This window comes from Symphalangus syndactylus, chromosome 19, assembly GCF_028878055.3.
Source record: "Symphalangus syndactylus isolate Jambi chromosome 19, NHGRI_mSymSyn1-v2.1_pri, whole genome shotgun sequence".
Classification (NCBI taxonomy): Eukaryota; Metazoa; Chordata; class Mammalia; order Primates; family Hylobatidae; genus Symphalangus; species Symphalangus syndactylus.
In genome coordinates this window covers 72,797,038-72,824,555 of record NC_072434.2, presented here as the reverse complement: position 1 = coordinate 72,824,555, position 27,518 = coordinate 72,797,038, and the positions used below count along the sequence as shown (strand labels likewise).

General features: G+C 55.6%; 2 protein-coding genes and 1 long non-coding RNA gene across 11 annotated transcripts; 2 read left to right on the top strand and 1 right to left on the bottom strand.

Annotated features, from left to right (window-relative positions):
- Positions 1–3,348: 3,348 nt before the first annotated feature.
- TRIM17 (tripartite motif containing 17) lies at positions 3,349–13,324 on the top strand. Of its 5 annotated transcripts, none has more exons than XM_055233881.2 (8): positions 3,352–3,742; positions 5,193–5,626; positions 6,381–6,476; positions 9,108–9,338; positions 10,877–10,899; positions 11,012–11,115; positions 11,543–11,721; positions 13,195–13,293. In XM_055233881.2, exons 2-8 carry the CDS (start codon positions 5,198–5,200, stop codon positions 13,291–13,293), a joined length of 1,161 nt encoding a protein of 386 aa, XP_055089856.1. In that variant the 5' UTR covers positions 3,352–3,742; positions 5,193–5,197. The 5 variants fall into 5 exon arrangements, with proteins under 5 accessions (XP_055089855.1, XP_055089856.1, XP_055089858.1 ...); XM_055233883.2 differs by having other exon boundaries at positions 3,353–3,742; positions 13,185–13,324; XM_055233878.2 differs by lacking the exon at positions 13,195–13,293 and having other exon boundaries at positions 3,355–3,742; positions 11,543–12,258.
- On the bottom strand, positions 7,800–13,341 carry LOC129458186 (uncharacterized). Of its 4 annotated transcripts, none has more exons than XR_010114810.1 (4): positions 12,821–13,341; positions 11,671–11,757; positions 10,554–10,789; positions 7,800–10,161 (listed from the first exon to the last, which is right to left on the bottom strand). It is a non-coding gene; the product is annotated as an uncharacterized lncRNA (long non-coding RNA). The 4 variants fall into 4 exon arrangements; XR_010114811.1 differs by lacking the exon at positions 12,821–13,341 and adding an exon at positions 11,865–12,000; XR_008649555.2 differs by lacking the exon at positions 10,554–10,789 and having other exon boundaries at positions 12,821–13,282.
- Positions 13,342–13,387: 46 nt separating this feature from the next.
- On the top strand, positions 13,388–26,511 carry TRIM11 (tripartite motif containing 11). Of its 2 annotated transcripts, none has more exons than XM_055233884.2 (6): positions 13,388–14,078; positions 18,044–18,139; positions 19,002–19,232; positions 23,043–23,065; positions 23,158–23,258; positions 24,935–26,511. In XM_055233884.2, the coding sequence occupies exons 1-6, from the start codon at positions 13,671–13,673 to the stop codon at positions 25,480–25,482; spliced, it is 1,407 nt and encodes a 468-aa protein (XP_055089859.1). In that variant the 5' UTR covers positions 13,388–13,670; the 3' UTR covers positions 25,483–26,511. The 2 variants fall into 2 exon arrangements, with proteins under 2 accessions (XP_055089859.1, XP_063470058.1); XM_063613988.1 differs by having other exon boundaries at positions 13,671–14,078; positions 19,005–19,232.
- The last annotated feature ends 1,007 nt before the right edge of the window (positions 26,512–27,518 follow it).

Here is a 27,518-nt window from a genome sequence, read left to right as displayed (position 1 = left end):
AACAACCTGGATTTGTTCTTCTGTGGCTCAGTGGACTCTCCTGTTGAGCAGTCTGAATTGAAGACATAAAGAGGCCGTGGCTCTCTTACCCTATTTTCAGGAGCCCCTCTTCTTTTTCATTTAATTCAGCACATTTTAAATTGCATGAGCACTTAAATTTTGCTCTTGAATCTTTTCTACAATGTTAATAACTTAGTGGGGGCTGCATTCAGTAAGGGCAAAGGATATTTACCTTGTAACAGTGTAAGTAAGACTTGTGTTTCAAGACATTGCTGATCCTTTGCTTAAATAATTTGAAAAAAAAAAAAAAAGACAATCCACAGCAGTGGTATTTAATTTAAGAATTAAATTCTTAAAGTGGAATTCAATTTAAGAATTCCAAAAGGATATATAGTGAAAATTGAGCCTCCCTCAATTAGGGGGTTCCTCAGCCCTTAATTTCCCTCATCAGATGGAGTTTCTTGTATATTTCTTGTATATTTTCCAAGAGATACATATACAGTAATTATGTTTACCTAAATAGTGGCAGACTACATATATTCTACATCCTACCTTTTATTAAACCTAACAGTTTATCAGGACACGTAACTGCTATCTGATTTTTTCTTAATGACTTGAGGATATGACAGTTGTTCCAATTGTTTTATCATGATGATAGATTTCTCAGCTCAATAACCAGGTGAGCCTAAAGAGCATTAATAATGAGCATCCTGGGCTGATGCTGTATTTTAACAAGTATTTGTTGAATTCCCCACATCATGCTAGTATGGGGGGAGACTGTGAATTAAACTGACCAAAGACAGACGAACAGGAGAATGGCATCCACACTGTATTGATCTTAATATTTTTACATGCATGGGGTGTACAGGAAAGAAGTGAAAACCCAAAGAAGTTGTTAGGCTCAGCTGCTTGTAAACCATTTGTAACAAAGGGTGATAAAGTGTCAGCAGGTGACTAGGGCATGTGTGGTGCTATGCGAGATATATATATATTCCATTTTCCCCCTAATTCTGTGATTCCATTTTCCCAATTGAAGGAAACCTGCAGCTCACAATCCCCTCACTGATGCAAACGACAGGCAGAGGATTGGGTCTGCCCAATCCCCAATTTATTGGGGAAAATAAATCTTGGGCCCCAAAATCACTAGCTAAAAGGAAAAGTCAAGCTGGGAACTGCTTAGAGCAAACCTGCCTCCCATTCTATTCAAAGTCGTATCTCTGCTCACTGAGATAAATATATATCTGATGGCCTCTTTTGGAAAGGCTAATCAGAAACTCAAAAGAATGCAACCATTTGTCTCTTTTTTTTTTTTTTTTTTTTTTTTTTTGAGACGGAGTCTTGCTCTGTCACCCAGGCTGGAGTGCAGTGGCGCAATCTCGGCTCACTGCAAGCTCTGCCTCCTGGGTTCACGCCATTCTCCTGCCTCAGCCTCTCTGAGTAGCTGGGACTACAGGCGCCCGCCAACCATTTGTCTCTTATCTACCTATGACCTGGAAGCCCCCTCCCCACTTCCAGTTGTCCCGCCTTTCTGGATGGAACTAATGTTTATCTTACATATATGGATGGATGTCTCATGTCTCCCTAAAATATATAAAACCAAGCTGTGCTCAGACCACCTTGGGCACATGGCTGTGTCATGGGCGTGTGTCCTTAACTTTGGCAAAATAAACTTCCTAATTGACTGAAACTAGTCTCAGATATTCGGGGTTCACAAGGGTAATTCACTTAATCGGCCAGTGGCGCGGCCAGCTCACACCTGACAGCACACAGACCCCTTTGTGTGTGCAAGTGATGAGAGACCACGGAAGAAACACTCCACCAAGTGAGCCCAGGGAAAGCCAGCCATCTATGCCCATGGCCAGCTGTCTACACCCGCACACCCAGGAGATTGCAGAATGGTGCCTCTTAGCCTTTGAGGCCCTGTTTTCCTGCCTGCCTGCACCCCCTGTATGGGCCAAGCCTTAGTTTCTTCATCTGTTCTCTCTCCCCAATCCCAGGACTCTGACTTAGTGCACGCAGGCCTCTGGCCCCTTTTCCTGAAAGCAGGAGATGAACCCTCCATGTGAAAGGTGCATCCCTCTACGGGAGGATGAAGCGTCATGACTAGGTGTGGGGACTCAAGGCCAAGAGAAATGGCCACCAGCCAGGACCTGGGCAGGGCTGGGGGCGGCATTTTGGCTGAAACCGTAAGAGACTTTTAAACCAGAGCGACTCCATCTTGTATAGAGGCTGGGTAAAATAAGGCTGAGACCTGCTGGGCTGCATTCCCCAGAGGTTAGACATTCCAAGTCACAGGGTGGGATAGGAGGTTGGCACAAGATACACATCATAAAGACCTTGCTGATGAAACAGCATGTGGTGAAGAGACCAGCAAAATCTCACCAAAACCTAGATGGCGACCAGAATAACCTCTGGTTATCACGACTGCTCATTATATGCTAATTATAATACGACCAGAATAACCTCTGGTTATCACGACTGCTCATTATATGCTAATTATAATACGTTAGCATGCTATGAGATACCCTCAACAGTGCCACAACAGTTTACAGATGCCAAGACAAGGTCACAGTTACCCTATATGGTCTAAGAAGGGGAGGAACCCTCAGTTTCTGGAATTGCCCATCCCTTTCCTGGGTAACTCATGAATACCCCACCCCTTATTTAGCATATAATCAATAAATAGCCATAAAAATGGGCAACCTGCAGCCCTGGGGGCTGGTCTGCCCATGGAGGGGCCACTCTTTATTCTTTTACTTTCTTGATAAACTTGCTTTCACTTTACTCTATGGATTTGCCCTGAATTCTTTCTTGCCCAAGATCCAAAACCCTCTCTTGGGATCTGGATCAGGACCTGTGTCTGGTAACAAAACCACCTGGGGTGTCAGCAAGACCCACCCTGTCCCCCCTCGCCCCAGGGGACCTGACCTGCCAGGTGGTCCCACCAAACCGGTCCGCCCACAGGATTGGGACGCCCCTCCCTGTACCCTCAGCCTGATGCTGACTGCCACCATGTGGGCAGACCTGGGGGCTGACTGGCTGCTCCTGGGGACCCCCTTCATTGCTTCTCAACCGGCACTCGCTCCTGCTGCCTCACCCCCACCCAGCCCTCACAAACTCCTCTCCATCCCCTACCCCGACCAACGTAGCCCCTCTCACCTAACCCTCCAGCCTGGGGCTCGCGTGCCCTCCCGCAGCCCCAACCCCAGGTTGAGAAGCCTCTTCCAATCCCACTCCCCCGACCCTGACGCTCGCCTGCCCGCCCCTTGCCCCACCAGCTGTCCCCATTCCACTCCCCACCCCCAAGTAACCCCCCAACTCCCCACCCTGCACACTCCCTTAACCTCCCCTAAAAGTCCCACCCCAGGCCAACAGACTCTTCCCTTCGTTGGGCTGTGGACCACATCCTCCCCCACCGCCCAGTAAGCTGCCCGCTGCGCCCGTCCCCGGCTCATCCAGAGCCTCCCACCCCCTGCCGCCTTCCTTCCCCAAGCCACCCGCAACCTCTCCTAAGAGGCGCCGCCCCAGTCCCGGCCGCCGCTCACTCCCTCGCCCAGCATTCCCCTCCCCCGCCGCCCCCCATCCCCCGCTGACGCCACAAAGCCCCTCGGCCGCCCGACCCCACGCCCCCACGCCCCGGGCCGGGCCGCGGCCTCCTGGGCTTCGTGGGGGCAGACCCAGCCTTTCCCGGCAGCGAGCGCTCGGCCAGGTGCGCTAGGCGCTGTGCGGGGCACCCCCCGCGGTGAGTACCCGCCCCCCCCGCCTAGGCCACCCTCCTGTGGCGCCTGGACCGCGACCTAGGCCTAACCCGGTCCTGCTCGCCCTCCAACGCCCGGCCTTCCCGCCTCCGCCGGCCGCCGCGTCCCTGGAGGGGCTAGCGCGCTTCAACTCTACCGGGACCCTAGCGGACCAGAACGGGAAGGACAACCATACCCGTAGCCAGAGCCAGAGCCAGAGCCAGAGCCCCACGCCCGCTTCCGCCCTGCCCGGCTTTGGTCAGGATGGGCTGGGTGCCTCCCTTAGGGCTCTTGGGGGTAGTGGGAGGGCTGGCGCCGGGTGGTTGGTGTGCAGAAAGCTCCGAGACGTGGGACAAAGCCCGGGAAGTCTGAGACCCCTAGACGCCCTCGCTTTAGGCGATGGCAGAACGGAAGGGGAGAATCGTACTTGCAGTGTAGACGCGATTTCAACTCCCTCTGCAACTCGGTCCCCATAGCAACCCCGTGGCGTAGGCGAAAGGCTGTAGATCTCCACTGCGTGGGGTCGCGAGTGTTCAGATTGCAGGGGGCGGCTGTGTGCATGCTCGTGTGCCTGTGCGTGTGTGCGCACGTGTACCTGTGTGTACATACATGCATGTTTACCGATATGTGCATCTGTGCCTGTGTGTGTTGTTTGTGAATGCGTGTTTCTGTGCGTACATGTTTGTGTGTATTTGTGTGGTGTGTATGCGTGGGTGTGCGTGTGTGCACATGCACGTTTGTATACACGCATGAGTATGTGTATTCTTCTGTGCATGTATGCACGTTTGTGCTTGTGGGCGCGTGTATGCACACGCGTGTTTTTTCTGAACCCCACCTCACTACCGAATGGAAGAGAGCTTTTTTCCTCTGATAGCCCATCCCTTTTTCCTTTGGTGTACAGGGTTTTGTTAAAGAAAAAATTCTTCTGACACTTGAAAGGCTCTTTAGGCAGGCTACTTGCAATGGGAGAGTTGCGCCAGCAAAGACCGCTGGGGATGTATGGGGGAGTGGGAGTGGGGATCTGGATAGGGTCAGCGGATGGAAAGTGATTAAGGGAAGGCCCCAAGGGTAGGGGCTTCTCCCTAAGCTGACCTAGCAGGCTTCTCCAGAAAGGCAGGTTGAAGGCCTAGCCAGCAACGGTCGGTCGGGGAGGAGGAACTGATGAGATGTGGAGCTGGGGGTAGCCAGCAGCAGGCGGAAGTGGACGGGTAGGGTCCAGGCCGAGCATTGGTCAGGGAGGGTCTGTGTAGTTTCTGGGGAGGCATCTGTGTCTGTTGTTGACAAGGCTAAAAAAATGATGACTCTGGACTCTCTAACTGGACTGCATTCCTAGCCCTCCTCTGTAAAGGGAGGCTGTACAGGAAGGTTGCACACTGCCGGTGCCCAGAGCATCGGGCTGCTCCCTCCACCTCTCTCCAGCGTCCCTCAAGCGGGAACCTGCCTTGTGTCTCCCAGGAGCCATGGAGGCTGTGGAACTGGCCAGAAAGCTGCAGGAGGAAGCTACGTGCTCCATCTGTCTGGATTACTTCACAGACCCTGTGATGACCGCCTGTGGCCACAACTTCTGCCGAGCGTGCATCCAGCTGAGCTGGGAGAAGGCGCGGGGCAAGAAGGGGAGGCGGAAGCAGAAGGGCTCCTTCCCCTGCCCCGAGTGCAGACAGATGTCCCCGCAGAGGAACCTGCTGCCCAACCGGCTGCTGACCAAGGTGGCCGAGATGGTGCGGCAGCATCCTGGCCTGCAGAAGCAAGACCTGTGCCACGAGCACCACGAGCCCCTCAAGCTTTTCTGCCAGGAGGACCAGAGCCCCATCTGTGTGGTGTGCAGGGAGTCCCGGGAGCACCGGCTGCACAGGGTGCTGCCTGCGGAGGAGGCAGTGCAGGGGTACAAGGTGGGCCACATCGGGGCCCAGGTCAAGGGGCCGGGGAGGAGGCACCCAGGGGGACAAGGTGACCCAGATCATGGGGGAGGGAGAAGGTGTCCAGGGACAAAGTGGCCCAAGTCAGGGGCTGGGGAGGAGGCATCCAGGGGGACAAGGTGGCCTGTGGCTGGGGAGGGGTGTCCCTGGGGACAATGTGGGCCTACACTGTATGATGCAGGCATTGCAAAATCTTACCTCTCCTCTCTTAGAGTATTTTGGGTGGCTCTGAGAACCAAGCTGATTTGAGACAGATAAGCAGAAGCAAAGCACTGAAATTCATTCCCTGTAAGCTTTCCATGACCCAGGAGTCCCTCCCAAGGAGCCAGAGGCCCATAGAAGCATGTTAGAGCCAAACATGTACCTAAGGAGGATGAGGGTTAGCTTAGCAGGGTCCCTTTGCACACATTTCTCTGGTTTCAGCTTTCCCGCCCTTGCTAAGAACATGGCTTTCCTCCTGGCCTAGGGCAGGCCTCTCTGGCATGGTGGCTGTGCCTTCTGCTCTTAGGAAGGCCGAGGGTCAAAGCAATTCTTACACCTGCCCTTTTTTAAGTGACTTTAGCTCAAAATAATCCAAGGTGGCACATTCTGGGTGATGTATTTTGATCCCCTGCCCCTCCTGAGGAGGGTCTCTGGGGTGGGTGCAGTTTCAGCGAGCACAACTGGACTCTAGGCAGGAGGTGGGGAGATCGCTGATCCCAAATCCTGCGGTTTGTGTGTCCCACAGTTGAAGCTGGAGGAGGACATGGAGAACCTTCGGGAGCAGATCACCAGGGCAGGGAATCTGCAGGCCAGGGAGGAGCAGAGCTTAGCCGAGTGGCAGGTGGGTGCCCAGGGCTGTCCAGTCCCTTTCCTGCTGCTGCTCCATCTTCCTGCATTTCCACATCTGTGTCTGCCCATGGGGATATGCTGCCACAGCAGCAGGAAAAGAAGAAAGTTGCCTCTACCCTTCTAGGTTCTGTGGCTGGCCTCAGAATGAAACTGACTTAAGACAGATGAACAGCAGGGAAAAAGATAAAAAGGCAATTTTAAATTACAGATGCACACATAGGGTGGAGAGAAGGGGCCTCAAAAATCAGACTCAAAGAGGCAGCCAGAGGGTAGGGGCTCAGTACCACAAAGGAGGCAGCCAGAAGGTGGGGGCTCAGTACCACAAAGGAGGCAGCCAGAAGGTGGGGGCTCAGTACCACAAAGGAGGCAACCAGAGGGCAGGGGTGTAGGTCAGCACCACAAAGGAATAGGGCTTGGAGGCCTCTGGGCTGGGGAGGCAGGTGATGTTGGTTAAGTATTTAAACAAGTGTCTCAGGTGAAGAGTTGTTTTTGGAACTCTCTTCCTGGTATAGATGCCTTGACCACTGGAAATTTCCTTCATGAAAGGGCACTTTTTTATTTTTATATTTTTTTTGAGGTGGAGTTTCACTCTTGTTGCCCAGGCTGGAATCCAATGGTGCGGTGTCAGCTCACTGCAACCTCTGCCTCCCGGGTTCAAGCAATTCTCCTGCCCCAGCCTCCCAAGCAACTGGGACTACAGGTGCCCACCACCATGCCCGATTAACTTTTGTATTTTTAGTAGAGATGGGGTTTCACCATGTTGGTCAGGCTGGTCTCAAACTCCTGACCTCAGGTGATCTGCCCACCTCAGCCTCCCAAAGTGCTGCGATTACAGGCATGAGCCATCACGCCAGGCCAGGCACTTTATTTTTTAGGCAGCTAATGGAGAGGCAAACAGGTTTTCCTGCTTCTGCGGGTTCTCAATAGCCTTTAGTTTACCCTAATCCTAATGCCTGTCAAAATACAAAATCAAAACAGATTTAGAGATCTTTGTTGTTATTTTTTGTTTTTTTTCTTGAGTCAGAGTCGCTCTGTGGCCCAGGCTGGAGCACAGTGATGCAATCATAGCTCATTGCAGCCTCAAATTCCTGGACTCAAGTGATCCTCCTGCTTCAACCTCCTGAGTAGCTGGGACTATAGGCACTTGCCACCAAGACCGGCTTTTTTTTTTTTTTTTTTTTTTTTTTTTTTTTTTTTTTGTAGAGACAGAGTCTTGCTATTGCCCAGGCTGACCTTGAACTCCTGAGCTCAAACTATCTTCCCGTCTCAGCCTCCCAAAGCACTGGGATTACAGGTGTTAGCCACTACATCCAGCTAAGAGAAAAGATTTATTTGCAAGGCTGCCGAGTGAGGAGGAGGGAGAACAGCTCTTAAACCCGCCTCCCAAGTGATACAGCTTGGGAGTCTTTATGAACTACAGAGGCAGGGTGGTCCAGCAGGCCCATTCTGTGCAGGTGTTGTCGGGGTGCATGGCATTTCACAGGACACAGGTACCAGAAATGGCAGCCTTAGCATGATCTGAGGTTGGAAGTTTTGGCCCTCTTACATCAAAAGGCCACCTCGGGCACTGGGACAGGTCCACTTGAAGGGCAGATGGTCTCAACCAGTTTCAGCTGGACAGGAGCTGCCCCACATTCCTGAAGCGACCAGTCCCATGGTGACCTGTGAATATTATCTGTAAAGCAGCCAGTGAAGGTTGGGCGTCAGTGTTCAGAGCCACGGCCTTCAGCTTCGTGGAAAAAGGAAAAACAAAATAACAAAAAGCAATCAGGGCAGGCTGACCTGATCAATGAACCCCTTGGTTTCATTAGCACCAGTGACTCCATTCTGGTTGGGTCTGGTCTTCTGGGACCTAGCACAGGAGCCCAGTTCAAAACAGTGGCCCCTGAGGATCACTTGAGCCCAGGAGTCCGAGACAGCAGTGAACCATGATCGTGCCACTGAACCCCACCCTGGGCAACATAGCAAGACCCTGTCTCTACAAAAAAATTAAAAATTAGCTGGGCATGGTGGTGGTGACACATGTCTGTTGTCCCACTTACTTGGAAGGCTGAGGTGGGAGGGTCACTTGAGGCCAGGAGGTCAAAGTTGCAGTGAGTTGTGGTTGTGCCATTGCACTCCAGCCTGGGCAACAGAGCAAGACCCTGTCCCTACACAAAATTTAAAAACTAGCTGGATGTGGTGGTGCATGCCTGTGGTCCCAGCTACTCAGATGACTTGAGCCTAGGAGGTCGAGGTTGCAATAAGTGCCACTGCACTCCAGCCTGGGCAACTGAGCGAGACCCTGTCTCAAACAAAACAAAACAAAACAAAAAACAATGGCCACCCATCAATTTTGTTTAACACGCCCAAGAGGCTTATCTGGGGGTGGACATTCTGAACCTCCTCAGAGCAAGGGTACATGGGTGTTTGGATGTATAGAAGTTGCAGTTTGGGGCTCGGAGGGTTACACTCAGTGTATCACAGGATAGCAGGGGTGGGGGCCGCTGTCACAGTTCCTGGTCCCCAGCTAAAGCTCCAGTTGCTGGTGATCTGTGGGTCATCAGGGCCTTGGGGTGAGGTGCCAGCATCCCTGGAGCTGAGCCACCTGCTGGCGACATGCCGGGCTTCTCCACTCCTGCAGAACAAGGTGAAGGAGCGGAGAGAACGCATTGTGCTGGAGTTTGAGAAGAATCACCTCTACCTGGTGGAAGAAAAGCAGAGGCTCCTCCAGGCTCTGGAGAGGGAAGAAGAGGAGACCTCCAGTAGGCTCCGGGAGAACGTGGCCTGCCTGGACCGGCAGAGCCACTCCCTGGAGCTGCTGCTGCTGCAGCTGGAGGAGCGGAGCACACAGGGGCCCCTCCAGATGCTGCAGGTGAGCCAGTAGGCTTGGCAGGCAGGGCGGGATGTGAGCTCTGACAGGCATGGGCAGGGAGCACTGGGCTTGGGGAAGAGGCAGCCAACAGGAAAGGGCTGTTAGCTCCCAGTCTGCTAGTCCTGGAGGCTGGGTGGCTGAGGCCAAGGTGCGGGCAGGCCTGGTTCCTCCTGAGCCTCTCTCCTGGGCCTGAAGATGCTGTCTTCTCCCCGTGTCCTCACAGCATCATCTCTCTATGCACGTCTGTGTCCTAATCATCTCCTTCTATAAAGACACCAGTCAGACTGGATTAGGGCCCACCCCAGTGACCTCAACTCCCTCCTTAAAGATGCTATCTCCAAACACAGTCACATTCTGAGGTCCTGAGGGTTCGGGCTTCAACCTGTGAATTAGTGGGGACACAAGTCAGCCCCTTACAGGTTCCAACCTGAGACAGTGTCCCCATTTCCTTCCAAGTCCAGAGAGGTGGCTTGGGACACCTGGCAGCCAGGTGCGGCTTTGGGACAGGGACTCCATGTCTCGGTGTGGGGGAGGTGCACTGTCCCAGGAGTGAGTTGCATGGCAATGGCGGTGGGGAGGTGAAGCAGCCAGCCTGCCTGCTGGGACCAGCCTGTGTGCCATGGTCCTGGAGAGGGGGCTTGATTACAGCTGACGAGACGCCATCTCTACAAAAACTTAAACCTATTAGCAGGGCATGGTGGTGTGTGCCTGTGGTCCAGGACTCAGGAGGCTGAGGCAGGAAGACTGCTTGAGCCCGTGAGTTCAAGGCTGCAGTGAGCTACTGCGCCACTGCACTCCAGCCTGGGTGATGGTGAGATCACATCTAGGAAAAAAAAAAAAAAAAAAGGAAAAGGAAAAACAAAGCAGCCTGTTCACAACCCACTACGTTGGTTTGCTGACCAACTGAGGGGAAAAGCCCCTACAGCTGGTAGAAGGGTACTTCTATGAGCAGAGGGCCAAGCGCGTCACCTGCATGAGAATCCCTGCCTAGAGTTAGGGTCACGCTCTGGAAACTAGAAATATGGCCTTTGGAAAACAAGTCCCTTGTAGCTTCCAGGCCAGAGAAGCAAACAGGGATCTCTTTAGGGAACTCTGAATCCCTAAAGAGGCTACAGAAAATCCCCAGGTGGCTCAGTCTGTTACCCACCCCCCTCCCTCCCCAAACTGCACCCAATTGCACCCCCACCCCATTCCTGCTGGGTGGGCTGCACCCACCTGAAATGGGAGAGGAGGGTCAGTGTTGAGTGGCCACTTGCCCGGAGGGGCTCCCTCCACCTCTCCTGAGTTGCAGGACCTCAGGCGTGTGACCGTGGGCTGACAGGGTAGCTCAGCTTAGGTGAGGCACTGGGGGCTCTGGTGGTAGTGGGAGCCAGGGCAGTGGGGAAGGCTCAGGAGTGCCATGAAGCTCAATTGTGGGAAGGGAATGCCCAGGGGACAGGATGGGTCTTGCCCTAAGACACGGACAAGAAGGGAGCAGGGACATTGAGGTGAGCCAGGAGCTTGGCTCACTCCCCGCCCTCCGTCCCTGTCTTTTGCAGGACATGAAGGAACCCCTGAGCAGGTATGCGGTCCCCTCAGGCAGGCGCGGGGGCAGTGGCAGTGGTGGGCGGGGGGGACAATAAGACTGTGGGGCCAGGGGAGTCAATAAGACTCCCTGTGTGTGCCCACCGGAGGAAGAACAACGTGAGTGTGCAGTGCCCAGAGGTTGCCCCCCCAACCAGACCCAGGACTGTGTGCAGAGTTCCCGGACAGATTGAAATGCTAAGAAGCTTTCTAGGTAAGTGGGCACCCAGGGCCGGGACCTCTGACCCAGGATCTCTTGGCAATGCCCCACTGTACCCCCTAGCCTTGGAAGCCACCAGTGGGGGGGGGGGGTCTGCAAGTGCACTGCCTAGTGACGGTCACTGGCTATATTCACTGTGCCTTTGTAGGGCGGCGTTACTGATGGTTCTAATTCATGAATTAGAATCTTGTTGAGTTCCCAGTGGTCCCTCCGCCCAGCCCCCTGTACCTTATTGCCACCAATACCCACACACAGTTGGTGTGTGGAAGCCTCCCCTCCCCCAAGATTCACAGCAGGGGAGGCCTCTGGGGAGTTAGGGGACCATTTGGCCACATCCACCGCTAAGGCCCGGGTGCTCCCACCTTTGACCCTGAATGCCCTGCACCTCTCCCCATCTCTCCACCACCATGCCCATCTACAGAGGATGTGGTGCCTGATGCCACCTCCGCATACCCCTACCTCCTCCTGTATGACAGCCGCCAGAGGCGCTACCTCAGCTCTTCGCCAGAGGGCAGCGGATTCTGCAGCAAGGACCGATTTGTGGCTTACCCCTGTGCTGTGGGCCAGACGACCTTCTCCTCTGGGAGGCACTACTGGGAGGTGGGCATGAACATCACCGGGGATGCGCTGTGGGCCCTGGGTGTGTGCAGAGACAACGTGAGCCGGAAAGACAGGGTCCCCAAGTGCCCAGAAAACGGCTTCTGGGTGGTGCAGCTGTCCAAGGGGACCAAGTACTTATCCACCTTGTCTGCCCTGACCCCGGTCATGCTGATGGAGCCTCCCAGCCACGTGGGCATCTTCCTGGACTTCGAGGCCGGGGAGGTGTCCTTCTACAGTGTAAGCGATGGGTCCCACCTGCACACCTACTCCCAGGCTGCCTTCCCGGGCCCCCTGCAGCCTTTCTTCTGCCTGGGGGCTCCGAAATCTGGTCAGATGGTCATCTCCACCGTGAGCATGTGGGTGAAAGGGTAGACACAGGCCAGGGGACTCTGGCACTGCCCCTGGCTCTGCAGAAGGTGCAGGCCTTCTGCTTACTGCAGGCCACCTGCCAGGGTTCTCTGGCATCACGCTGGCAGCCATTAGACACACAGGGGGGTTTCTCAAAGTCTAAATATAATTGTGATTAGAACTGTCAAACATTAAGAGGGTATACTGACAGATGCTTCCTAGAGGAAACTTTTGAAAGCCCCTGCGTTCTGAGTGGACCGATTTCTAAATCCATACCTACACACCAGGAACAGCGTGGTCACGTTTTCTTTAGCCATGCCCCCACCCCCACTTTGGAATGACAGGAATCTGTGGCTCCCAGCCCCCCCAGGCGTTTAGGTTACTCTGTCAAAGAAGTAGAAATATCCTATGCGCGGGAGGAGCGGGGGTGGTTAGGTTGCTGTGTCAGGGATGGTCCCAGGTTGCCCGTGGAAATGTCCTATGCACCCTATTGGGTCCTTCGAAGGGGGAAAATGGGAAAGGCTGAACCCCTAAAAAGCCTCAGAGCTGCCCACCCCATCCCGTTCGACCCCCAAAGTTGCACAAGCAGGGGCAAAATCCCAAAGAGGTTAGGATTTATGTAGGGGCCTCCTTTCCACAGCGCCCTAACCTTTTCCAAGGAACTCCCCCACCCACCCCTGCAGGGTCAAGCACTTTAACAGCCTGTGTCAGTCACTAGCGCGGCAGAATTCCGGGGTCAGCCTACTCCTACCTCGACAAAGCCGGAGTGTCTGCGCGAGGGGCTGCCTGGAACAGCGTGCCCCTTTGGAGTGGTTCCCGCAGAGAGAATGTGGGCCTCCTGGAGAGCTGGTCCTGGAGGGATGCCCCCGTCCCATCCCCCAACTCCAATCATTCTGACCTTGGCCTGCCAAGGCTGTGAGGGCCGGGCCTTCCGAGGATACCGGCCCTGGGAAGCACGGGCTGAGGGGGTGAGGACGCACTAGGGGTATGGCGAGGGGCTCCAATGCCCCAGGCTGCGGGCTCCCTTAGTCCTCGCAGTTGCTTCCGCGTGCCCCGCCCTGAGCCCCCATCCCTCCTTGCCCTGCCCCCTGCTCCATCCCTCCCCTGCACCTAAGTCCTCCCCAGGTCAGCGGTAAAAGACCTGGCCACACGAACTGGAGCGGTGGGGACGCCAGGTCAGCAAGTGAAAGCTCTCCAATTCCGTCCCGCCCGCGGGCCGCGTGACGGGCAGCGGCCAATCGAAGGCAAAAGCGGGTTGTTCCAAAAAAAAAAAAAAAAAAAAACACACACAAAACCCACCCAGTCGCTTCCTGCTTCCGCCTCGGCTCCTCTTCCTGCCGGCATCCGGGATCCCTACGTCCCGTGTCCCTCGAGCGCCCAGGAGCCTACGCGCCCCCCGCTACCGAAACCCAGAGTCCTGCGCCCTGGAGTCCCCGCGCTACGGAGCCCGAGCACCCGGGAGTCCCGAGCCTCGCGCCCCGGAGTGCCCGAGCCTGCGCCACCGCACCCGGATACCCCGCGTCCCCGCGAGCTGCCAAGTCCGCCCGCCCGCCCGCCGCCGCCCCGCGGACAGTACCGCCTTCCTCTCCTCGGTCCGCGCCATGGCCGCCCCCGACCTGTCCACCAACCTCCAGGAGGAGGCCACCTGCGCCATCTGCCTCGACTACTTCACGGATCCGGTGATGACCGACTGCGGCCACAACTTCTGCCGCGAGTGCATCCGGCGCTGCTGGGGCCAGCCCGAGGGCCCGTACGCGTGCCCCGAGTGCCGCGAGCTGTCCCCGCAGAGGAACCTGCGGCCCAACCGCCCGCTTGCTAAGATGGCCGAGATGGCGCGGCGCCTGCACCCGCCGTCGCCGGTCCCGCAGGGCGTGTGCCCCGCGCACCGCGAGCCACTGGCCGCCTTCTGTGGGGACGAGCTGCGCCTCCTGTGTGCGGCCTGCGAGCGCTCCGGGGAGCACTGGGCGCACCGTGTCCGGCCGCTGCAGGACGCGGCCGAAGACCTCAAGGTGCGCCTGGGCCGGGGTGGCGCGCAGGGGCGTCGGGGAGCCGGGGACTGGGGAGGCCTGGGCGGGAGGTTTGGGGGACTGCTCCGGGAGTAATGTGTGTCTGTCTAGGGCGGGGAGCTCAGGATGCAGCCTGCCGTGGGCCTGTGAGGGGGGTGTCGTGCAGGGTGGCTGTGGGGGCTCATGACACAGCCTGTTTCAAGCAGGCCCCTTGAGGCTGGGGCGCTGGCCGCCAATGAGACCCTGCTCTCGGGGGTGAGGGGCGTACCTCCCATAGATAGAGGCTAAGAGAGGAAGGTGGAAGGTGGTGGAGTGGGGGCAAGGAAAATGTGGCCATACACTGGCCAGAAAGGAGCCGGAATCAGAGGAAAGTGGGAGAACCTCAGAGGTGGCCGATCCTAGATGGACTCCCTGCAGGGACTGTGTTAGCAGGTCAGTACTTAAGTCCTGGGAAAGCCCCAGACTGGGCAGGATGAGGGAGACACAGTCGTTTCCTCTCTAACCTCCCCTCCAGGGCTGCCCTGCATTTCTGGGTGGGATACTGGAAGCCATCTCTGCCATCTGAGATGCCAGGGCTCAGCCCGCCTGTTCTCCCCTTGTCTTGCTGCTTAAAACCCAAACAAACCCCGAGCTGAACGGCCTGGGGCACACGTTCCCTGGCCTGCGCTCTCTCCCGCTGTCGTCTTTCCTCGCTGACCGGCTGCAGGTGTGCTCCTGGGAGCCCATGTGTGGGGCAGATGGCAGCATCTTTGGAGCTTTCTTGATTGCACTTTGTGTGTTGCATCATGGTCACTTGTGTGTGCCAGATGAGCAGTTAAGCCAGTGTTAGAATCAGTACTGAGCTTGGTCTGTCCCTATTACAGAGCAAACTTCTGGGATACTAGAATAAATCTGAATCTGTCCCCTTCTGCTTTGGATTTTAGCAGAAAGGTGGTTTAGAGCCATATCCGTGGACTTGTTCAGACACGGATTCATTTGGTTTTTCTTTCTTTGCCCATGCAGGAATGTCTATACCTCAAACATGTTAGCCCAGCAGAATTACCCTTCTGACACCAATTACCCCAATGGGTGCAGAGAGTGCCCAGTAGCTCTATAGAGTTGACCCAATATAGTTTCATGGGATAGCACTTAACCCTTTCTTTTGCAGGTGAAGAAAAAAATTTCCCTCTACCCTGTTAGGTTCAGGGGCTGGGGGCTGCAAATTAAACTGGCACAAGACAAATTAACGGGAAAAAAAATCATACAATTTGATTAATATTTTAAGTTTCACATGCACAAGAACTTCATAGAAAAGCGTATTTCAGCAAAGGTTTGTAAATTGTGGAGAAGTGACTGGACACAGAAATGGGATTGGGCGTCTAGGACTGATAAATTGTGGGGAAGTGACTAGGAAATAGATGGGAAGAACTAACACAAGATAATGGTCATTGTAGTAAGGTCTGTTTAGGCAGAATCATCTCCCGGGATTAGAGTGCCCTCCTCTTCCTGGTAGAGGGAGGGTGCCTTTCTCATGGGGAATGAATACCCTACTTTTAGGCAGATAGGAGTACAGAGAGCTCTTCCTGCATCTGCTTTTACTCAGAATAATTCTTACACCACAGTGGTATATTTGGGGATGACATATCCTGTTCTTCTTCACTGCCTTAGGGCCTAGGTTATGTTAACTGCAGCAAACTGCTTTTACCTGCCCCCATGGGCCTAGAAAGCTCAGTGCCACCTATGGGGCTGTGTGTCCACTTGCCAGAGCTGGGGGCCATTAGCTCCATGACAGGTTCACTCCTTGCCTGGCCCTGACCTGGGGTCATGACAGCTGAACAAGCTCCCGGCTGGGTTGCCGCGAGGTGGTAAACAGGGAAGTCCCAGTAAGCTCCAGTTCCAGGAAGCAGCACCATGGGGGAGAGAAGACGGCCCCCAGATCTCTCTGGGTTGTGTGTCAGATGGCACTTGGGTGGGGAGGGGGTTTGCCACAGGAAGGAGGAGGCCAGGGAAGATCCCAGGCCTGCACCAAGCCCCAGCATCCCAGTTCTGACTACACGCAGGGTAAGAGGTTTCCGTTCTGATCTGGCCAAATACAAGATCTTTGCCATGCTGGGTACGTTGTGCTGCTTTACAGCCTATTCCATCTGATCAAATGCTGTTTGTAACCTTAGTGTTGAAAACTGAAAACGTTGGCCAGGTGTGGTGGCTCATGCCTGTAATCCCAGCAATTTGGGAGGCCGAGGTGGGCGGATCACCTGAGGTCAGGAGTTTGAGACCACCCTGGCCAACATGGTGAAATCCCATCTGTACAAAAAATACAAAAATTAGCTGGGTGTGGTGGCCGGCACCTGTAATCCCAGCTACTCAGAGGACTGAGGCAGAAGGAAGAATCAACTGAACGCAGGAGGCAGAGGTTGCAGTGAGCCGAGATCATGCCATTGCACTCCAGCTTAGGGGACAGAGCAAGACTCCATCTCAAAAAAAAAAAAAACTGAAAACGTCATGTAGGGACTGAGGCATGGAGGGAGAAGTGAGAGGCACTGGGCCAAGTGTTTGAGGTGGGGTTGGGGTCACAGGGGCCAGGCCTGAGTTTTCTGGAACAGGTCGGCAGCAGTGAGGAGAGAGGCCTGGGGGCAGGGACCCCCATTTGGGGTTCTTGTAGCTCACATGAGAGCTGAGCCTAGGCAGAGACAGTAAAGCAGTTGGACATGTCTTTGGTGCTCCAGAGGTGCCAGGCGGTCTTCCCAAATCGCGAGGCCAAGTGGTGAACCAAAGTGAGGACCTGGAGCCAGGCAGCTGGGCTGAAGTCCTGGCTCTGCTACCGGGGCAGGCTTCTGGACCTTCCCAGCACCTCCATCCTTCCAGAGCGTGGATAGACAGAGATGAGGGCCAAGACTTGGGGTGGCTGAGAAGCAAAGAGGTGTGGCCAGCACAGGGCCCGTTGCTGGTGAGGGTGTCAGATGGGGTGGAAGTGAGCAGACCCTTCAAGAAGTGGGTTCAGGGCACCCCAAGCACACACAGTACAGCGAGCTTGTGTATAGGATTCTCACTGCTTCCTGGTACGCACAGCATGAGGAACTGTGGGAATGAGAATTAAGGGCCAAGAAAGCAGAATGCAAGTGTACCCGTCCTGGGGCTTATTACAATGATGGCTGATGAAGCTGAAAATGCACAAGATCCCGAGTGGCTTGGAGAAAAGATGGAGTGGGCAGCCAGGCATGTCTGTCCGTGCTGACTGTCCTACCAAAACACCATGGTTTGCACATGGCAGATGTATACTACTCATAGCTCTGGAGGCTGGAAGTCTAAGATCAAGCCCTGGCAGGTTTGGTGTCTGGTGAGGGCGCTTCCTGGTTCACAGATGACGCCCTCTCACTGTGTCTTCATATGGTGAAAGGGGCGAGGGTTCCTTTATAACACTAATCCCATCGTGGCAGCACTGCCCTCCTGACCTAGTCACCTCCCAAACCCCCCGCCTCCTAACGTCATTACACTGGGCGTTAGGATTTCAACCTATGAACTTGTGGGGGCATAGGGCAGAATTTTTGGACCCCAGCATAGGCTTGGCCCAAGGCCCTTATGTGAGCCAGCAGGTGAGAAGGAAGAGGAGGAGGAGACACTGGCTTGGGAACAGGAGAGCTCAGCACCTTCAGAGCCAGCTTGGGAACAGATGGGGTGGGCAGCCAGAACCCTTGAGGTAGCTTTGCAAAGGGGGGTGAGGCCTAGGGTAGGGTAGCAAGGTCAAGGACTAGAAACGCCCCATATGAGAAAAAGGAAAGAATGTGGCTGGGGCTGTCAGCCTCTGGCAAGAGGCTGCCCACCTACCATGAGGGCTCACGCTCATTGGAGGGCATTGAGTTCCCTCATTCACCAGGCAGATTTCAGTTTGTCCCCATTGTCTTTGAGGAGGGGACAGGGTGTCAGGTGCAAAAGGGCAGGCTTCTGTGACAGGACTCATGTCTCATGGTCCTGCCTGGCCTCTCCCTCAGGCGAAGCTGGAGAAGTCGCTGGAGCACCTCCGGAAGCAGATGCAGGATGCGTTGCTGTTCCAAGCCCAGGCGGATGAGACCTGCGTCTTGTGGCAGGCAGGTGCTGGGGCTCCCAGGGTCCTGGGTGGCAGGGCAAGGGGTGAAGGTCCTGTATAGGAGACCCTAGGGGGCGATGCTGGCCAGGCACACTTGCCCTTGGCACCCCAGGACCAGTCACTGCTTCAGCCTGGCCTCACCCAGCCCACTGAAGGGCTGGTGCTTTCCCATGTGCACCTGTCCTGCCAGGTCGCGGGCGTGAGCTGCCATACCGCTAGGGCCCCCTCCAGCATGCTTGGGTGGCAACTCTCAGGCGTATTTAGGGTCTGGGCCCTGGAGGTGAATTTGGAGGTTTTGAGGGACTAGGTCATAGATGTGGTATTCAGCCATCCCGAGGAGTAGATTTGGGATCTGTCCAGTTCTGGGGTAGATTTGGGGTCTGGGAGGCCCTGGATGGTGGATTTGGGATCTGGGCAGCCCCAGGGGAGAATTTGGAGGTCAGGAGGGACCCTGGGTGGTAGATTTGTGGTCCAGCTGGCCCCAGGTGGTAGATGCAGGGTTCTACCAAGCCAAGGGGTGGATTTGGAAGTTGGGGAGGGTCTAGATAGTGGATTTGGGATCTAGTCGGCCCTGGATTTAGATTTGGGGTCTAGCCAGTCCTGCGTGGTAGAATGGGATCTGGCTGTCCCTGAGTGGTGGATTTGGGGTTTGGGAGGTGCCACAGGTGGGTTTGGGGTCTGGCCAGCACCAGGTGGTAGGTTTGGGGTCCTGCCGTACCTGGTGCTGTGCTTTGGGTTTAGCAGGCCCCGGGGGTGGGGTTGGGTGCGGCCAGGCCTCTGGGTGGGCTTGGGGTCTGACCATACTTGGGGTCCGGCTGGGCCTGGGGTCTGGCCTCAGCTATCCTTCTCCCTGGGCCCCACAGAAGATGGTGGAGAGCCAGCGGCAGAACGTGCTGGGCGAGTTTGAGCGTCTTCGCCGTTTGCTGGCAGAGGAGGAACAGCAGCTGCTGCAGAGGCTGGAGGAGGAGGAGCTGGAGGTGCTGCCCCGGCTGCGGGAGGGTGCAGCCCGCCTAGGCCAGCAGAGCGCCCACCTAGCTGAGCTCATTGCCGAGCTCGAGGGCCGCTGCCAGCTGCCTGCACTGGGGCTGCTGCAGGTGAGCTGAGTGGGGAGCAGCCATGGTGGCCACATGGGCATGGCCTGGCCACACTGGGGGAGGGAGAACCAGAAAGTGCAAGAAGCAGGGTCAGAGAGGTTATCTGGGCTGAGAGGTGAATGGCATGGCTGGATGTGCCCGGCTCTTGCCTGTGAAACACTGAGTCAGCAGCAGGACAGATGTCCCACCCCCAAACCCATGTGCTGAGAAAGGGAAAATCAATTTTCCTCTGTAGATGTAAACAGGTGGTGTTGCTTAAGTGCTTACATAAGGTCACTCCATCTCGGCCTGACTGACATTGCTGTTCCCTGTGGGCACAGCAGAGTGGGCGTGTGCTCACCGGGACCACCTTGGGCCTCCCATAGGACTCCCGCCATGGTGTCCCCAGCAGGAAGTCCTCACCCTTCACTCTGTCTTCGCCCCACCGGCACACCCCATGCATCTCCATTATGGGGGGGCAGTCTCCTCCTCCTCTGCTTCCAGAAGAGTCTTTCCCCATGTGTGGGCTCCATTCCTCAAGCCGGCCCCCTGGGCCTGGGCTTTCCTTGGTGCGCCCCCAAACCGGAACCAGTGGACGCCCTGGCCTCTGGCCTGGTGGCAGGTCAGGCGGCCTGGAGTCAGCTCTCCCCGCTTGGCAAGCGTGTGCTGATGAGGACTGACGCCACTCCCATGCTGAGAGGCCCCGTGTGGGCTGGGAGTGTCTGCTGTCATCTTCCTGTGGGGTTCAGCTGGGTGTTTGTGCCACAAAATGGAGAATGCGTTCCATGCCCAGCATGGTGTAGACCCAAGGGACCCCAAGATTCAGAGGGAAATGGGCCTCTGGGCAGTTCTGGCTCCCACAGAGGAGAGAAGCCGTGTGTGAGTGAATTCAGCTATTGGTGGGGCAGGGCTGCCAGACCCAGGTGGAGCCCACAATGCTGCAGATGTGGGCTGGACGGCTTTGCACAGGGGGTGACCTGCTGCCGGCCTCTGGAGCCCAGCAGAACATCAGTCCAGGCACCGGCTCCTGGTTTCGTTTGTCATTTCTGTTGTAAGCTTTTTTCTGTATTTTTTTCTTTCTTTTTTTTTTTTTTTGTAGATTTAAGGGGTACAAGTGCAGTCAGAGTGTAGCCATCACCCGAATGGTGCACATTGTACCCAGTAGGTAGTTTCCCCCACCTCCCACCTCCTACCTCTGAGTCTGCAGCATCTGCTCCTCCACTCCATGTGCCATGTGCACCAGCTTGGGCATCAACTGGCTTTGAGCCTGGGAAGCAGGAAGGACGCTTGGCTAGCATCTGTAGGAAGACTGAGGAATGTTAGGAGAGGGTCCTGTGGTCAGTAAATTTCAGGCTGGGGAGGTACCCAGAAGACTGAGGAGGAGCCCTGAGGGAGGGCAGAGAGGACAGGTGTTGGAGAAGCCAGGAAGGGTTTAGAAGGAAGGTGAGTTGACCTGGAAATGGGGACCCACAGGGTTTGTGTGAAGATGCAATTTGAGCTTTCAGCTGAGACATTGTGGCATGTGGGCGGGTGGGTGGGTGTTAGGTCTCGTACACCCATCTGCATTCACCCCGCTCAGTGGCCCACCTGTCCATTCCTTGGCCAAGCTCCCTGCCCAGGTTTGGCCTGGCTACAAGGCTTCAGGGAGGTCCCTCCCGTCCCCGCAACCTGCCAGCACAGAGTTGCCCTGGCCTGCATGCTGTGGGGGTCTGCCCACATGGGGGTTGCAGGAGAGCAGCACCAGCAGCTCTGTGTTGATGTGAGCTGTGTGCTGGTTTGAGAGGGAGAGGTGGAGATGGCTTTGTACCCTTGGCCCCCAGTTAGGTTGGGGAACCCAACCCGGGTTCCCAGCACCCAGGCCGAATGGACAGGGGTTGCACAGTGGAGGTAAGGGCTTGAGTGACTCCCAGGAATCCACCCGCTGGGGCCCTGGCTGCTGTGGATTCTGGGGCCCTGGATGCTATGGACTCTGGGATCCTGGCTGCCCCCTTCAGCAGGCCCTGCGTGTAGCCGCAGAGTGGTTTTGTTCAAGTCAGTGCTGCGCCTGGAGGGCCCATGTTCTGCGCAGAGACCAAACCCCCTCGTCGAGGCCAAGGTTCTCCTCTACCCCTAAGCCCTTCTCCTGCCGCCCCTGCACCCAGCCTTGTGACAGCCACCACCTGTTTTCCAAATGACACCGGGGTGGGCCGCCCACCCCAGGTAGAATAACCAAGGTGGAGCTGCTCCCAGCTGCCTTGCTCACACCGGCACCATCTGCCCCTGCCCTGTGCATGCCCCTCCTCACCCTGCACACTCCCCCTGTGTCTACCAACAAATTCTTCTTGGGCTTCAGAACCCTACCAAGAGTCTCCTCTTTATTTATTTATTTATGAATTATTTATTGAGACAAAGTCTCACTCTGTTGCCCAGGCTGGAGTACAGTGATGTGATTATGACTGCAGCCTCGACGTCCTGGGCTCAAGCGATCCTTCCGCCTCAGCCTCCTGAGTAGGTGGGACTGTAGGCACACACCACCAAGCTCAGCTAATTTGTTAAATTTTTTTTAGAGATGGGACCTTGCTATGTTGCCCAGGCTGGTCTTGAACTCCTGGACTCAAGTGATCTGCCTGCCTTGGCCTCGCAAAGTGCTGGCCTCCTTTTTAAAAAATTTTTGGGGCCTAGAGTGTGTTGTTGTCCCCCTAGACAGAATTAACTACCCGTATATGTGGAAATCTTCCTTTGCCATTTCTCCTACATGTAGGGAAACCCTTGTCTGGGATTCTGTCTTACTGACCTCTGCATCCTGGCCTGGTAGCTGGCACCATGTGTGTTAGAATGAACATGGTGTGGGATCATCTATTTGACAGTGTGAGTTAAATCCCTGCAGTGCACTGAAGACTGCTCTAAGAGATACAAGACCATGCCTCCTAGGAGCTGATATTCCAATACCTGGGTGTATCACGCCAACTCGGGCTGCCACGTTGAGTACCACCTGCCAGGAGGCTTCCCCAGCAGAGACTGATTGTCTCCCAGTCCTGCACACTGGAAGACTGAGGTCAAAGCTGGTTCCCCCTGAGGCCTCTCTCTTGGGCCTGTAGATGTCTTTTCTTCCCTGTATCCTCACAGGGTCTTCCCACTGTGGGTGTCTGTGCCTAGTCGCCCCTTCTTATGAGACTCAAGTTATTTTGGATTGCAGCCCACCTAATGGCCTCATTTTACTATGATTTCCTCTTTTAAAGCCCTTTTTTCTAATAGTCAAGTTCTGAAGTCCTGAAGTTTCTGGCTTCAACATACGGATTTGGCGGGATGGACACAATTTGGGCCCTAACATGGAGTCAGATGCTATCACGTATCAGGCAGTGACACAGGAAGGACGCACGTCCAGGAGTGGGGCTGAGCTGGGAGCCCGCAAGGCAGGCGGAGGTGGGAGAGGGAGCAGTGCAACCGCAGTGTTGGGCTCCGGCTGGGGTGGAGGCACCCCTACGCTGAAGGCTGGGATGCATGCCTGTCCTGTCCTTGGCACCCAGGGGCGCCCACTTGGGGCTCTGGGTGAGTGAGCTGACAGTCAGATGCCCTACATCCAAGTGTCAGGCAGAAGTGGGGCTTGGTCCGCAGGGCTGGGCTGCACCCCATTGGTGATGCCTCCTGGCACACATGCCAGAGCCTCTGTCCAGCATTCCTGTGTGTCTGAGCCTTGCTGCAGGTGGTTTATGGCCCCCTGTGTGTGTTTTTGCTGCCTGAGGTGCAAATGTAGGAGAGGAGGACAGGGCGAGGCTCCAGGGGCGGGGAGGGGACTCCGGGAGCAGGCGATGGTCACTGACACCGAGTGTGCTGTTTCTCCTCCCCACATAGGACATCAAGGATGCCCTGCGCAGGTACGAGCCCAGCCTCTCCTGGGGGAGCGGGAGGGAGTGGGGTGGGACCCAGCTGTTGGCCATGGTGACAACACCTGGGTTGTCCCCTCTAGGGTCCAGGACGTGAAGCTGCAGCCCCCAGAAGTTGTGCCTATGGAGCTGAGAACCGTGTGCAGGGTCCCGGGACTGGTAGAGACTCTGCGGAGGTTTCGAGGTGGGTGTGGAGGCCCCAGGTGGGGAGATGACTCCAGGAGGGGACCCGCCAAGGACCTGGGCAGCCAGCCACGTGTTCTGTGCCCTGCCACTGCCAGCTCCAAACTCACAGTGTCATGGTGGTGGGTTGTTGGGAAAACGTCCTCTGCTCATACTTCTGACATCAGTTGTGTGGGTATTTTCATACCAAACAATTCTTCAACTTCTGGAAACGAATTGGGTATCCAAGGATTCCATTCAGCATTGAACAGAATTGCCAATGCTGACACTACAGGAGGTAGTACAGACCCTACAGATTAAGGGCTCAGTCCCATAAGACTGCCCCCACTTCAGATGCCAGTCACAACTTCCAGGGGCTGCCCATACTTCTGTTCCCTCAGCCCCTCTGCAGATGTGAGCATTCGCTAGCATAGCCCACGGAACTCAGGAGAGCACTTTACTTACTGTTACTGGTTTATTGTGAAGGATACCACTCAGGAAGAGACACATGGGCAAAGCCTGGGGAAGGGCACAGAGCTTCCCTGCCCTCCCTGGGTGCACCCTCCCAGCACCTCAGTGTGCTCACCAACCTGGAAACTCCCCGAGCCTCAAGAGCTGTTTAGGTGTCTTTGTGGAGGTTCCATTACATGGTTATGATTGATTAAATCATTGGTCATTGGTGATGGGGCTCAACCTCAGACCCCTTTACCCTTCCTGAGGTCAGGGGCTAGGGCTGAGCGTTCCCACCCTCTACTGACAGGATTGGTCTTTCTGGTGGCTGGCCCTATGCTGGGCTCTCTCAGGTCCCCACCTCAGCCACTGCAGTGGCATCAACTCAGGTGTGATGGAAAGGGGCATCTTATGATAACACAAGATGCTTCTATCACTCAGGAAATTCCCAGGGTTCTGTGAGCTTTGTGCCAGGAACTGGGGACAAAACCCAAATCTGAGTCTTGTATCACAGTCACCCAAAGGAAGTACTATCCTCAGCTCTTGCTAGCAGGTCAGGAGCCTGTTGCGTAGGAACTGTGTGCAGGCCTCCAGAGGTGGATAGATCTGAAATCGGAGTGGTCAGGGTTGGGATAGCTGCCCTAATTCACATCCTTCATTTGGGGATTGAAAGAAAAAATGGGCTGGATGCATTGGCTCAAGTCTGTAATCCCAGCACTTTGAGAGGCTCAGGCGGGAGGATTGCTTGAGACCATCAGTTCAAGGCCAGCCCGGGAAACATAGCAAGACTCCCATCTCTACAAATAAAAAACAAAAAAAATGAGCCAGCCATGGTGGCACACGCTTGTAATCCCAGCAGCTTGGGAGGCTGAGGCGGGAGGATCATTTGAGCCCAGGAGATCAAGGCTGCAGTGAGCCATGATCGCACCACTGCACTGCAGCCTGGGGCCACAGAGCAAGACCCTGCCTCTTTAAAAAAAAAAAAGCAACCAAGATTCCCTCTTGATATCTGAAGGCAAAACATGGACCAATTTCTAGGACATTGTAAGTTCCAATTGGACGTAGCTAGGTGGGGAGAGGATGTCCACTTGGAGACAGTTACTCTAGGAGGTTGTGAGGCTACAGGACTCCGGGGCAGAGAGCCAGGCCGTCCGACTGGGAGGATCGTACCCACGTGCCCAGGACATGGGCAGGTGGCCCCAGCTTGCCTGTGGCTGTGCCTGGGTGACCTTGGGCCTCTCTCTGCAGGGGACGTGACCTTGGACCCGGACACCGCCAACCCTGAGCTGATCCTGTCTGAAGACAGGCGGAGCGTGCAGCGGGGGGACCTGCGGCAGGCCCTGCCGGACAGCCCGGAGCGCTTCGACCCCGGCCCCTGTGTGCTGGGCCAGGAGCGCTTCACCTCAGGCCGCCACTACTGGGAGGTGGAGGTTGGGGACCGCACCAGCTGGGCCCTGGGGGTGTGCAGGGAGAACGTGAACAGGAAGGAGAAGGGCGAGCTGTCCGCGGGCAACGGCTTCTGGATCCTGGTCTTCCTAGGGAGCTATTACAATTCCTCGGAACGGGCCTTGGCTCCACTCCGGGACCCACCCAGGCGCGTGGGGATCTTTCTGGACTATGAGGCTGGACATCTGTCTTTCTACAGCGCCACCGATGGGTCGCTGCTATTCATCTTCCCCGAGATCCCCTTCTCGGGGACACTGCGGCCCCTCTTCTCGCCCCTGTCCAGCAGCCCGACCCCGATGACTATCTGCCGGCCGAAAGGTGGGTCCGGGGACACCCTGGCTCCCCAGTGACTCGGGCCCTCCTGGAGGAGTCCTGTTGCCTCTCCTGCCCCTCCAGGCCACTGAGTATTTTGGCCACTTGGAGGACCTGGGAGGAGGGAGTGTGTCCTTTGAGCAAGAGGAGGAACTCCTGGTGCCTTTCTGAGCCTGCGTGGGAGAACCCCAATTCTAGCACTCCAGGAAACTGTGGGAGGGTGTGGGGCAGGCTCCATCCTCCCTGGAAGACCCCTCCAGCCACCGGGTGCCACTTAATGCCAACAGCCCTTACCAAAGCTGGGAGCCCCGTCACCCTGGCAGCTCTGGCCTGTGGTTCCAGAAGCCGAGAAAGCTCCACTGGGGCTTGCAGAATCCAGGGTTCGCCTAAGCTGCACAGTTCCTGCAGCGTTGCCAGCCCCCCGAAAGTCTTGTGTACCCCACCTCTGAAGATGCTGGGGGAGGCAGCTGGGATGGGAGCCAGCCCCATGCCTGTCTGTGACCCCACAGTGGGTGAGAGCCCATCACAGTCCTGGGTGTGGCTGCTCTGGAAGAATTAGGAGGCAGCCATAATAAGAGTCTTCAGAGAGATGATGGGAGGGGCCAGTGAGGACAGGAACAGAGAGTAGATGTCCCAGAATAAAGGAGCTTCTGGGAGGTGCCTGGGCACAGATGTCTGTTCAGCAGGTGTGTGGGCCTAGAGGAGAGAGCAGAGCCCAGAAATGTCTTCTGTAGGCCCACGTTCTGACTTGAAGCTTTCATGAGCATGAGGCCATTGGGTTTTGCCCTTGCAAAAGCTTCCCAGGTCTCCAGTGGCCCCTCAGGACCCAGGGTCCCAGCTGCTGCTTGGGGATGTGCACTGCTGGCCTCTGGCCTTGCAGTCTCCCTACCCTGGGGAGGAACAGTGGCTTCCCAGAGCCCGGGGCATACACAAGAAGGCAGGAGTTGATTTTTGTGTTGGGTTTGGGGTTTCTTTGTCCTCAAGGTACTGTTCTGTTTCTCTTTACCCCTCTGCTTTATTTATTGTAAGCATTCCCACGTTAAATAAACTTTGGCTGTTGTCTACAAGTCATTCTGCTGGTGCCTGCTTAGTTCAGGGACAATAGCAGGTGCCCCACTGTGCCCAGCAGAGGGCAGAGCCCCAGAGAGGCTGTTGATGGGGCAGGCGGGAAGCTCTGATAGAGTAAGGGATGGGCAGCCACTTCCCACACCCGGGCACAGATGGGCTCTCCACTTTCTTTGCTCAATATATATGTTCCTTATGTGGAGCTATTGCAGGAATGTTTTTCTGAGATATCCTGGTAAATGTTTCCTGTGTTCCATTGTGGTTAATGAGTAGAGTCTCCTGAATATCATTTATTCAGTCACTCTGCCATTCTTGTCTTTTTTTTGGCAGGGGCCTGGTGGGGGGAATTATGTAATACCATGTTGAACAAGATCAGCAGTTTCATTCAGCTGCAACAAAGAGAAGTCTGAGTGGAACCCAGGGGCATGGGCATTTCTCTGTGTTGGGGTGGGGTTTTTGTTTGTTTGTTTGTTGTTTTTTGAGACAGGGTCACCCAGGCTGGAGTGCAGTGGTGCAATCATGGCTCACTCGCTGCAGCCTCGACTTCCCAGGCTCAGGTGATCCTCACACCTCAGCCTTTCGGGTAGCTGGGACTACAGGTGCACGCTACAGATGGGGCCATGCCCAGCTAATTTTTGTAAAGATGAGGTTTTGCCATGTTACACAAGCTGGTATTGAACTCCTGGGCTCAAGAGATCCTCCTGCCTCAGCCTCCCAAGTAGCTGGGAGGGACTACAGGCGCACACCACCATACCCAGCTAATTTTTTTTTTTTTTTTTTTTTTTTTTTGAGAGGTGGGAATCTCACTATTGCCCAGGCTGGTCTCAAACTCCTGGGCTCAAGCGATCTACCTGCCTTGGCCTCCAAAGTGCTGGGATTTCAGGCTGAGCCACCAGGCCTGGTGGGGTGAGTATTGCCATAGCCTGTTTCCAAGCGGCTGTGTCCAGGGCTTCCCTCCAATTGAAGACTCCGGCTGCTGCGTTTGTGCCTCCTGGAGTGAGGCAGCCCC